This window comes from Schistosoma mansoni, chromosome 4, assembly GCF_000237925.1.
Source record: "Schistosoma mansoni strain Puerto Rico chromosome 4, complete genome".
Classification (NCBI taxonomy): Eukaryota; Metazoa; Platyhelminthes; class Trematoda; order Strigeidida; family Schistosomatidae; genus Schistosoma; species Schistosoma mansoni.
This window is the reverse complement of record NC_031498.1, coordinates 31,348,649-31,361,976: the sequence shown is the minus strand read 5'-3', so window position 1 is coordinate 31,361,976 and position 13,328 is coordinate 31,348,649. Positions and strand designations below refer to the sequence as shown.

General features: G+C 36.1%; 1 protein-coding gene across 1 annotated transcript; it reads right to left on the bottom strand.

The window, feature by feature from the left end:
- Positions 1 to 2,433: 2,433 nt before the first annotated feature.
- Positions 2,434 to 7,213, bottom strand: Smp_151090 (putative cationic amino acid transporter; the record flags this gene model as incomplete). The annotated part of the gene is made up of 3 exons (XM_018797492.1): positions 2,434 to 2,816; positions 5,024 to 5,149; positions 6,733 to 7,213. The coding sequence occupies 3 exons, from the start codon at positions 7,211 to 7,213 to the stop codon at positions 2,434 to 2,436; spliced, it is 990 nt and encodes a 329-aa protein (XP_018652528.1).
- Between the last annotated feature and the right edge of the window lie 6,115 nt (positions 7,214 to 13,328).

Genomic DNA, 13,328 nt, shown 5'->3' with positions numbered 1-13,328 from the left:
AGTCTTTGTTTACTAAAAGGCCTAATATCTGAGCTATTTTCGACTCTTCAGAAGTGACGTCTGTTGAAACATTCATGCAGACGTAACATAGTTTTGCGCCAGCAGTCTGACACCAAGACCATCAAATGATACGTATGTTAATAAAATATATAACCCATTCACTTTGTACATATTCTCTTAACGTATCCTATTAATGACAACGTAGAGGTTGGAAGACTACTTCAGAAGCATTTAAGGAACAAATATTTCAAACATTCCTTAATGCAAACGAACGATTAAAGATGAAAAGAAGTGGATGTGAAGTAAAGTGATAGAAATGTTCAACTCAGTGAGTCATAGGTGTATGACAGAGATACAAGACAGTATACAGAAACATACGTACTAGTGATACACATTTATAAAGCAGATTTAAAGGTAAAAGTAAGTATGATAAATAGAAAGATTAGAATCATTGATCTGTCCAAAATTTTGAACAAATCACATAGGCATGTGGTAACAGAGATTAGACACAATAGTAAAGCCATTAAGGTTTAAGCTGTTACACTTAAGAAAAAAGTAAAATGATCCTCGAAAATGACAATACATAAAATTGATTAGGGATAGTCCTGTAAGGTGTTGTCGATCTTCAAAAAATAAACATTTTACAACAGCATAGTAACGGTAAACCAGCAATTCTATCCTGTAAAACTGGTCCTTTATAGATATAAATGTATAGATCAATATAACATAGACTTATTTTAAAATGGTATTTTCCACATAAAACCTTTTAAATATCATGTCACGACTGTATAAATAATAATAATAATAGTAATAATAATAATAATACCAAACAAGAAATGAGAGTGTTGGGGGGGGAGCATATTATGTTATAAAACAATTAGTTGCATACATGTATACATATATATATGTATGTGTTTAAAGACAAATTTTATTTCTTAGGTTATGAAGGTGAGGGAAATTGCGTCACAAGACAAGCCCTCACATAGAATCCTGAAGGTCAAAGGAGAAGAGGAAGACCAAAGAACACATTACGCCGAGAAATAGAGACAGACATGAGAAGAATGAACAAAAGTTGGACAGAACTAGAAAAGAAGGCCCAGGACAGAGTGGGTTGGAGAAAGCTGGTCGGCGGTCTATGCTCCATTGGGAATAACAGGCGTAAATAAGTCAGTAAGTAAGTAAGTAAGAAGGTGAGGGAAATTAACTAAAAAATCATAACAAGGAATACCTTAGTAGGAAATTTTTTCATAATTCCAAAATCAGAAGAGGTGAAAACATGTCTTAGATATGTCACTTGCTGGATGATAAACGATGTAAATGATTTGATTTATCCTTAAATAAATTTTAGTGGTATATGCTCTCAAATGAGATGTGAAAGGGCCATCGACAAACGATCAACCTATCTGACTTTATTGATGACTAATGTGGACTAATAAACGTCAATAAAATAAATCAGGCATAGCAACTTATTTTTTATTTGAGACAAACAATAGGAACGAATTTGACAGGTTATCAGAAGGTCTCTTGTGTCAGTCATGGAACAACAATGTCAAAATTTATTCACTCGATAAAGTTTTACAATTGCATCAATCTGTTCATCATTTTCATATAACTCCGAAGGTCTAAATCTCATAACAACTCACTGAAGGGGTTACCATACTTTAGCTATGTTTCAAAGGTATTTGAGACCAAATATTCAAAACATATGTATGTCTACTACATCCTTAAGGGAAGTTTTATATGGATACACTAAGACGTAGCAAAATAGTTGTGCAGTTTTAAAATTCATAGAAAACCTAATAAACCGATTTAGCTAAAGCTTTTTATAACTAGAATCAGTTTAACTGGAAGAATTTTAATCCCTGTATAAACTGAAATGTTAATGTTTCAGAGGGACAATAGCTAAAAACAGACTGAACTGCAATTGGTGATTAAATATCTGTGTTTAATTTTCAGAGCCTCAATTATTTTTAAGTATTTAAAAGACATAGCATCTACCAGGGAAGTCCTACTCACTGCCTTCTCGTGCCACAGGTGTTGTTTACAAAATTGAGAAAACGAAAAGCAAATGTCCAGCGCTTTAACCGGCTTGGTGGACACGGAAAGTACACCTAGGGGAGTTGGAAAACCCCCATTCCAAACCAATGGTCCACATGGGCTCCAGTATCCTGAAGAAACAAATGGCGTATGAATCAATCGTTGGTCACCGGCTACCATGGGACTGCATCTCCTCACGATGCTCCACTGCCTTGTGGATCAGATCTTTAGGTAAAAGGCTATGGGTGTGGCCCCTTAAGAAAACCACCTGCTTCAGTTTGGGCACCTGGGCAGTATCACAGCCCCCACACAAATCAAATGAGATTTGTGTGGCGCATATATATCTGGTGCCCCTTTGTACCAATATTCATGTGTTTAAATAAATAAATAAATAATTTAAAATACAAGGTTAGAGAAACGTTTACGATAAACGAATATAATTCGAATATTCTGTTTCAAACTGATCAAAAAAAAAATAATCGTTCGCATTAAGTGATAGGTATTACTTACTACAGCAACAGCTGGTGTTGTTAATATCTCATTCAATGAAACCACAGTTATATAAGCAACATTAGCTAATGTATAAACAATAGTCACAACAAGACATGAGAAGACAATAGCAATAGGTAAATCACGTTTAGGATTTTTCATTTCTTCAATCATACAATTTAAATAATTCCAACCAGCATAAGAGAATAAACCAGAATAGAATGCTTTAGCAATACTTCCAGGATTCCAATTAGATCCTTCAAATGGTGCTTGAAATTCTTCAACGTGACCTGAAATTTAGGAAATATTGGAATAATAAATTCACTTAGTATTGTTTGTTTGATTCTTCACATTGATGTTTAGGACCGCAACTGGTCAGTCTCTAATTCGCATATGTGAATGCTGTGCGTATTGCATCGATGTTGCCTTAATTCACAAGCATTGTAAGCGAAGATGGATAATGGCCAGCAGTGGAATCCAGGACGTGCGTTTCGTCCTATTGAGGACTCTTCAGCTGGATGTACCTGTATCTCAGAGTTGAAGTTCACTCTGGGACTCGAATCTGATACCTTTCGCTTCAAACTCCATCGCATTATCCACTCGGTCACTGAGTCCATTGCACAAGCAAGTGGCTATTAGGACTCAGTGGCCGAGAGTGAACATCAACTTTGAGATGCAGGTACATCCAGCTGACGAGTCCCAAATAGGACGAAACGCGAGTCCTGGATTCCACTGCTAGCCACTATCCATTTTTGCTTACTATTGGAATAACAGTTTGAAAAACTCCACAAGTGTCTATATGAAGTATTAGTAATGAAGATCCGGTCAGTTAGTAAGTATTTTTTTGTACAAAACGCCACTAGTTGAATAACAATGACTTCCCAAAAATGGAGAACTTCTTATTGAATGTGAGAATGAACATTGGTTTCACGTAAATAACATAACGAATTCAGGACTATTCTGAATCATGTATAAACGTTTTTATTACCTAACCATTTCTGTTACTGTTTCATGAACCACTGTAAATTAACTGTTCCATCACGAGTACTTAGTAAATGATGGTTATTTTTTGACCCCTGAAAAAACTATTGTCTCCATTCTATTCCTATTACTCAGCTACACGAATAATCATTACTTGTTCTTCTACTTTGTCCATTGTTTTTCATAAGCTCTCTCTACCAGTGACTCACTCAAATTGACCACAATCTACTAAATTGCTTCTAATATAAACATTGATTCGAAAATAATCTTAAGGTGTAACTAGCTAAAACAATGTATAGGAAATAGCGTTTTTTGTCCTACTGGAATTTTAGAAAAGTTAAAAACTGTATGAAATTAAATCTACATTCAAAAGCAAGTTTAAATAAACAATGGAAGGTATAGTATGCTAAATGACATTAAGAAAAGTTAAATAATTTCGTAGTCTTAAACTTGAACACCTCAAATCAAAGTCAAGATTATTAGACTTTAAATTTTAGAACTAATATTGTAGTGTGGTCCTACTTATATCCATATAAGTAGTATATGGTGATGGTCAGACATAAAATGTATTTTGGCAGAAGATCGATAAGGAACAAACAGGAATGAAGCGCAATCGGTATGAAAATGCATGAACAATGAAATCAGAGAAAACGGACTGATATTTACAGAAGAAACAGTGAAGATAGAGACAATTAATGGTTATTTTGCAAATTAACTGTTTACTACTGTATGGTTATCAGAATTTAGTGAGATAGTCTGTAATTTGTGCTCTAATACATTTGATTGGCCCCAACTAGTGTTTTGTTCACTACAATGTCATGAGATTTTTATCTTCAGTAATCTGTAATTTATTTATTCATTTGAACACATGAATATTGGTACAAAGGGGCACCAAATATATATGCGCCACACAAATCTCATTTGATTTGTGTGGGGGCTGTGATACTGCCCAGGTGCCCAAACTGAAGCAGGTGGTTTTCTTAAGGGGCCACACCCATAGCCTTTTACCTAAAGATCTGATCCACAAGGCAGTGGAGCATCGTGAGGAGATGCAGTCCCATGGTAGCCGGTGACCAACGATTGATTCATACGCCATTTGTTTCTTCAGGATACTGGAGCCCATGTGGACCATTGGTTTGGAATGAGGGTTTTCCAACTCCCCTAGGTGTACTTTCCGTGTCCACCAAGCCGGTTAAAGCGCTGGACATTTGCTTTTCGTTTTCTCAATTTTGTAAACAACACCTGTGGCACGAGAAGGCAGTGAGTAGAATTTCCCTGACAGAGGCTATATGCGCGTGGCCATTTGAGAGCATTTCGAGAGGGAGGGCGAACTCCCCACTCTAGGCCGTACCAGGGCATTCAGGGACAATAATAATAGAAAGCAAATTTGTCATGTAATATATACATAACACTTTTTTATTTAGTTGAAACCTTGATTAAGACAAATTTCTTCAAATTTATAAACTATCAGTGATGAAAAACTAGAAAGTAATATGTCTACTCAAATCCAACTTACCTAGACCAATTTGTACAAATCCTGTAATGATAATCATCAATAATGCTATTATTTTTGTATATGTAAAAATATCTTGAACACGTGTAGACCAACGTACAGAGACAGAGTTTACAAATCCCAAGATCACTATAACAATAATCAATAAATATTAAGTGAGTGAAGTAATAGCAATGTTGAAGGAAGTTTACTTTAAAAACTATTATCAGATAAGTGAAGAACTAGTGAATATTCGGGAAGCACTAAGCAGATATTCTTCCCTTGTCTAATGCTTTTCCGAAGTGCGCATTGACCACTGAATAACGGATGTAACTTAAGACGTTTTGTGTAATAGAATCTCCTAGATAGTTTGAGGCTTTGTATTCGAACCACAATGATGTTGTATGTGGAGTTCAACCACGTCTGTTGTAAGATAGGGACTTACTGAAGACAATTGATGAATGGTTACTCAAACTTCGTGGATTGGTTGAGGTAAGACATTACCATCGTTGGATGCCGGCTCAGTGGTCTATCGGTTAAGTGCTCGCGCGCGAGACTGGTAGGTCCTGGGTTCGAATCTCGCGAGGTGGTATCGTGGATGCGCACTGCTGAGGAGTCCCACAATAGGACGAAACGGTCGTCCAGTGCTTCCAGGTTTTCGATGGTGATCTAGCTTCAACTGACTCATGATTTCAACGATGAAAGATGTTGTATGTTTGTAGTGCTAATAAATCCCAGACAAGAACGAATTACCTGTGAGGTGCTTATTGACTTCAATAACCTTTAGTGAGGAAAATGATCGTCAAAATGAGTCAGTATGTATAAAAATACAAGATTATTTGTTTCTTGAAATATTTACCTCCGTAAAGATGTTGATTAATGTCGAAATATTTTCTATTTACAGTTATTATCATGATAGGATTCTTCTTTTTATAGGGTACAGATTAGTACATAAAATATGGTGTAAATTGTAGTATTAAAGTTAGCGCTTGTCTCGTGATGCAGTTTGGGGATTTCCTCAATGTGTGTCCTATCCACTTCCAACGTCCTTTTCTAATATTCCCTTCAACTGAAAGCTGGTTTGTTTTCTCGCACAGTAAGTTATGGCTGATGGTATCCGACAAACAGATGGTGACCATTCGCGTAGACAACTATATATAAATACTTGTACATTTTTGATGGTTGTGGTAGTTCTACAAGTTTCAGTACCATACAGTAGAACTGCCTTCACGTGTGTATTGAAGATTGTGACTTTGATATTGGTTGACAGTTGTTTTGAGTTCCATGTGTTTTTCAACTGTATGAATGCTGCCTTTGCTTTTCTAATCCTCGCCTTTATGTCTGTATAGGATCCTCCTTGTTCATGAATGATGCTGTTCAGATACGTGAACGTTCCCATCTCTTCGAGAGCTTTCCCATCAAGTGTGAATGGATTGGTGTTCTCTGTGTTGAATTTGAGGATCCATTCTTGTATTTGACTTATTTAATCCCGTTATTCCCCAACGTGACTTAAGTCGATAGATAATATACGAGAGTTGGCGGCATGTAAATTTCAATAACAACCAGCATACGATCTAAATAGAGTCAGATACAGGGCCATGAAATTTTCAATTACGAACTCTAAAGGTCAGATAAAATCATACCCGCAACGTGAATTAATAAGCCAAAGAGTTAGGTCATCGATATTTATTGTTTAATAAGCAAAAATGTTCGAGTCAATTAAATTTGCTTACTGATACATACAGCTGCTAGACATCGTACAACTGCATTAGACTGTGGACAATCAGGGAATATAGGCTGTAAAATGTATTTAGCAAATGTCATAGCAATGACAGCCATAGTAGCTGGTCTGGCTACCATCACTTCAATCCACAGACGTAAAAATCCCATAAATGAACCAAATGCTTCAAGCATATAAGCATAATCTCCACCTGAGCGTTGAATCATTGTGCCTAGTTCAGCATAGCAATAGGCTCCCAATAAAGAAAAAATCCCACATCCAATCCAAATAATCAAGCTAGCACCAAAACTCTGCATATTTTCCAATATACCAGTTGGACTAACAAATATACCCGAACCAATAATTGAGCCGATAATAATTGTGATACTGCTGACAAGACCAATAGTCTTCTCCATTTTTACACCAACAATATCATTTGTATTTTCTTTATCATTTACAAGAGAATCTTGCAAATTTGGTATGGATTTTGACATTTTTTGCTGCTGCAAAACAGCCAAGAGATAAGGAAAAATTGAAGGTAAAATGAAACTGTACTTGTTAACGAATATCTATTACTGGGGAGGTGTAAGATCCAAAATTCATATTTGAAAACAGTTTATCATCAAACAAGGCGTTATGTTGGCGGATTCATTAAAGTAAGAAAGGATGAATCTGTTTGGATCTTTAAAGTAAATTATTTCATCCAACTTCATATTGATTAGTCTGGTGGCAAGTATTTATCTGGAATTCAATAAACTAATAACCCTACTAATTTAGTAGTTTTTAAAGTTTAAAATTGCTAATATGGTTCAAAAACACATGAAATTAGTTCTTCTTCACTTTGATAAAATATGAGATACGACTAGACCCTAATGAAAACTCTGCAATCAAAAAATACTAATGATTACTTTTTTGCGCCTTTGAGCGACTTTATGATGGCCTTCGGAATTCCCACCTACTTACTAGGGTTAAATGGGTCGTAAGCCAGTAAAAGGAATCGGGATTATGATTTACAGTCGATGGTTAGGGTTAGAAATTACTTTTATGATTTTTATCACGAAGTGACATCAGCTAAAATGCCAAAACGCTATTAAGCCAAATGAGTGAATGATTTTTACCCCGAAATCCAAGATCTGTTATCGTAAATCTGACTGGTTTGTCCATAAATTATAATCTTGCCAAAGAACTCTCTCAAAAAAACCTCCTACTTGCAACAAAAGTACATCAAAAATGAGGCTTCCAATTATAATGTTAGTGGAACAAGTAACTGACATTGAAATGTGTGTCATCAATCATGTAATGTACAATCGCGAGATAAATCGTAGCAAAGTCATACTGACAATACTTTTATCATATGTAGTGACTTAAACTAACAGCCCAAAACCGAAGACAAAACATATGCTTGGCACGAGTTACAGCCAATTAAGAAAAATACAAAACGTAATAGTTTATGGAAATATTTTGCGAATAAAAAATGGTTTTTCCAATTTCATATTGAAAGCACTGGTTAAAATCGTTCCTTTAGAGCCAAATTATATGTCACAGTTTATCAGGAAACACTTCAAAACTACATAAATATTTCCTGAATAAATGTGGTAATAAAACGCACAACAAAACACAGAAAATTGTGAATCTTAATAAGTCATTCCTGATTCAATTTAATTTCAAGGGTAGTGACATAATTTCAATAGACAGAAAAAACAATGCCTTAAGCGTAATATTTTGAAGACGTTATTTTCTTTATAAGCAAAGATGGATGATGGCTAGCAGTTGAATACAGGACGCGCGTTTCATTCCATTTGAGACACGTCAGCTAGACGTACCTGGATCCCAGAGTTGGTATTCCCTCTGGGACTCAAACTCAGGACCTCAAACGCCATTGCATTACCCACTTAGCTACTGAGTCCTGATAGCCACATGCTTGTGCAATAGAGTGAAGTTTTAAAATTCACTTGATGTTGTTTACTTGTATCTTCCTATTGTTGTTAAGGACTGCAATTGATTATTCTCTTACTGGCGTATGTGCATCCTGTGAGGATTGCCTCGATATTGTTTTCAGTCACGAGCTTTATAAGCAAAGATGGGTGGTGGCTAGCAGTGGAATCCAGGACACGCATTTAGTCTTAAGTGGGTAACGCGGAGGCGTTTGAAGCGAGTCTAGGATTGAAAATCAACTCTGGGATCCAGGTACATCCAGCTGAAGAGTCCCGAATAGAACGAAACGCGCTTATAATCCTTGTGAACTAATGGTATATCGAGGCAATATGAACAGTATGCACATATGGCAATAAGAGACTGATCAATTGCAGTCCTTAACAACAATAGGAAGACACAAGCAAACAATATCAAGTGAATTTATTTTCTGTTGTGCAAGTTGCTCGAGAAATCAACTACTCTTATAATAACCCGGAACCAATTTAATACTTTCGCCATCATATTGCTACAAAATCTTGCATTTTGAAATAACAGACAGAAAACAAACAAGTGCAAAATACCCGTAAGAAGCAACAAGAAAAGCCGCTCAGAAAAAAAACGGAAAAACATGGTGCATCTCTTCCCTTATGATCAAATTTTAGCACTAGACAGTGCTTAAACAACCAATACTTACATAACCTAACAGTGGCTTTATTAATCTGTATCATGCCACGCAGTTTATTAGTTGGTTCATGAATGAAAACTGCACAACATTTTTGTAATTTCAGTCAGACTCTACAAAGCAGCTAAACAGTCATTAGTGATGGGAAGGAACACCCACAACATTTTTCTCACTGGTAATAACCACTGGAACCCTTCGTATTTAATGGCGCATTTTAAAACTCAACAGCGCATCAAGGTAGGTATAAACCACCCGGTTAAATGAGTAAATCAGTGGTCGTTAAAGTAAGTTATGGGAAACTCGCTACCATCCGAACCGGCTATTGTGTTTACCAAAATCACCACACAATAAACGCTATGACTTTAAAAATGGTTATTAACTGTAAGGATTTAGGATTACTATCTATGGACTTCAGAACAGTAGGTTACCATAGATCGAAAACTGCCTTAGGTTCCCGAATTTTGTGGAAATTTCAGGACGGATGAGATTATATCCTCAATATCATAACCGATAAAAATCAAGTCATATAAAGCATACACAATTCAAGAATTGTGACCTTGTTTCAAATGACAGGGACTGATATGATGAAAACACATTCTGAATAGATTTACAGGGAAAAATCGGAAAGTCAAAATGCAGCCCAACTATCTTACCACAGGCTTGGGTGAGTAACTATTACCTGGTGGCAAAATAAAATTACGATTTTAATACCAATATGCCTAATTAGCTTATCCGTATAACACTGATCATCTGAAAGAAAAACTTCGAAAGTCTCAAGAACCAAAACCAGATCATTTGATTTCGGATTGTTTTTTGCGTATCAAGCAGTTCAATAGTAATTGCAAGGATATATGATTCATTTTAGACTGATGCAAGCTGTCGTATCAGTTTTTGTGCCGTTAAGTATATTATCTTGTTAAAAATCGACAGTTTTCTCAAACGCTTACGACTAGAAAGAGCAAAAATAAATTTCCTATGGCATACGGTATGGGAATCTTAAAACGTACCACAACAGATATTTACCCTCTATGCGAAAACCTACACTAACTTTTAAAAAATAGCGTGTATGTTGAATATGATAAATTAGCACAGTACAACAAGTAGTTCAAATAGTTGTGGAAGTAATAGAAGAAGCTCTCGCTTAATGAGGTTCCGTGTCCAGTAGCAGTGGAATACCAATGCTTCCAGGCATGAACCTAGGTATATTAACGATAATAGAGAAAAAAAAGAAATTGGTAAATCATAATAATATGTTATCCTTAGACCTTAAGAATAGGTCAAGTTTCCTCTTAAAGGACCCCTAGGAAGTCGCTTGGACCAGCTTAGCCGACAGCGAATTCCAGCATTTGACAACTCTTAAGGAAGTAGAAGTTATGTCTACAGTCTGTTCTGCTATGTTGGGTCTCCAGTTACAGGATGTTACTCCTTAGGTTAGTGTTGTGACTAGGCTTAAGTAGATGTCGTCTAAGCAGAAATCTAATAACTTTCTACAAAGCAATATACGGGCCCTCATTTCTAACCAACTCCCCAACCATGCTCCATTACCCAGTCTACAGACTCAGAAACAACACATATACGCTGCTGACTGTAAAACAACGAAAACCGATGAGTTGTGAGCTTTTTACAATGTGGTTTACATTATTATGAACAGGCTGCCAATAACTTTACGTAACCGTGACACTATCACCAAGCTCAAAAAGCTGATAACCCTTTCACTTGACACTAAAGAGCTTCATCAGCTATTCCCTGGACGCCCGCCCACCAACGGGGAATTTTATTGTGGGCCGCCTAGTATCTAGACCGATCATGAATATAAAGGACCCCCATTGTCATTATTATGAATATAACCGGGTGATGGAACACATGGACTACTCTCTCCAATTATTCACTTACTATTAGTTATGCCCTAATTCTCCTACTCCGTACTTTCACATTCAGAATTTCTCTAGTGGTTAAAATTGCATTTTTCTTCCCTAGTTTCATGTCCTGTTTTTCCACTACACGTAGATAGATAACTAACTAATCTCATGGATGCTGACCAAATATGGCAGATCATAAGAAGCTCATAATGCCCTAAACTCTTGTGGGTCGTTCAATGTTTTGTTTTCCTACTATGACAGTTTTACAATTCTAAACTCTTGTATATTATCTGACTTGATATCTATCCTCACCATCTCTGAACCACATATAATCTGATGTGTTTTATAACTTATACCATTAGCTATCTTCATAGAGGTGTGATATACTAAATTTCTATTTAACCCGCAATACAGAAGCTTTAACAATCTGATTTGCATGTAACATGAAAATAGTAGAGACAGTGTATTCCAACAAGGAGCTGAGATTAAATCAATATTTATACATACCACAAACGAAAGAGAGCCAAATATCACAAAAGGAAGGCGGGTAGTGGTACTGACTTGTGTCACTTTATAAGAGATATGTGGATGATATCTTAGTAATTGGTGAAAGAAAGGAAGATATAAACTGTCTATTGAATAAATTTAATACTATCCAAAACCATATCAGTCTTTCATGTGAAGAGGAGAAGAACGACCAGCTTCCGTTCTTAGATGTACTTTTAAACAGACGAGAAGATGGCTCAATAAAACGATCCATTTTTCGAAAACCGACGTGGACGGGTCAATATCTTAGTTACTATAGTTATTGCCCTGTACAATACAAACGTGGTTTGGTAAAGTGCCTTTTTAACAGGCTTCGTCGTATTTGCACAAATGACTCCATTGATGACGATGTTAGGTTGTTAACCAAGACATTAATCGGGAACGGCTATCCACCTAAATTTATCAATAGATGGAAAGTTCAGGGCACAGCGAGACCTACTGTAGCCTTGGTAGAGAAAAAGCCTGTCTACATCACCTTACCATTTAGAGGTGATTCAAATAGCCTTTTATTGAAACAAAGGCTTAAATCTGTTATCAACAAAACGTATTGTGCTGCGAAAGTCATAATCAAGGAAAGAACGAGGTCCATGCTTCATTCAAACCTAGACGACATGAAAACGATTGTGTCACATCCCACTGCGTTTACCAATTTAAATGTGTGTGTGGTCACACATACATAGGGAGGAGCAATCGTGATCTGAAAATTAGGGTGGGTGAACATGTACCAAAATGGTTGCAAAAACAAATACAGTCGAATGACCCAATAAGAGTAGAGGATAAACATCCATCATCCTCTATTGCTAAACATACAATCGAAACAGGTCATAAGATTGATCTAAACTCGGCTTTTGTGGTGTTGTTTAAAAGTGTAAAAGGGCGTATACTAAGGTTTATTGAAGCCTTAGCCATACGAAAATTCAACCCCCCTTTGTGTATTCAAAAACAGTTTGTTCTCTCTTTAAACCTACCCTGGTAATATATGCTTATTATCCAGAGTGATTAGGTGTCAAATTGTTTTCACATTATTTTATCATTATTATCCTTGTCTTACCCCCATTTCCAGTCTAGTTGACCTTTTATTTTTATATATAAATGTTCTTAACAAGTATATGTGTGATCAGATTGTTCGAAATGTATTGCGCTAATATATCACATAGTTCTGATAATCTTCGTCTTCTCATTACATTATCGAAATTCATCAAATGGACATATTGCTTTAAATTTGATATTTCTTTAAACTGGCATGCCTCATGTAACGGACTGTTATTCGGGAATAAATTATTATTATTACATATCCCGGATTACAATGCCGTGGTCATCAGGGAATCCCTTTTCGTTAATGTTCGTAAATAACAAGAGGAATTGTGCGACATAAATGACTTATTGGGAAATGAAGAAGTACGATATATATGGGTGACCGACTGCTACATGCTCTAAAACAATCAGATGCATCAATCATTAAGCCAGTCACAACTTAGAACATAGGATGTTTGTACATTGGTTCACATTGCCGTGTCGAAATAGCACAAAGGGGTGAAATTGTCAGTCCAAATCTTAGAATGTTAGGGATGAAAACAGCAAGGATTGAAAATACGACTCAAGAAAATA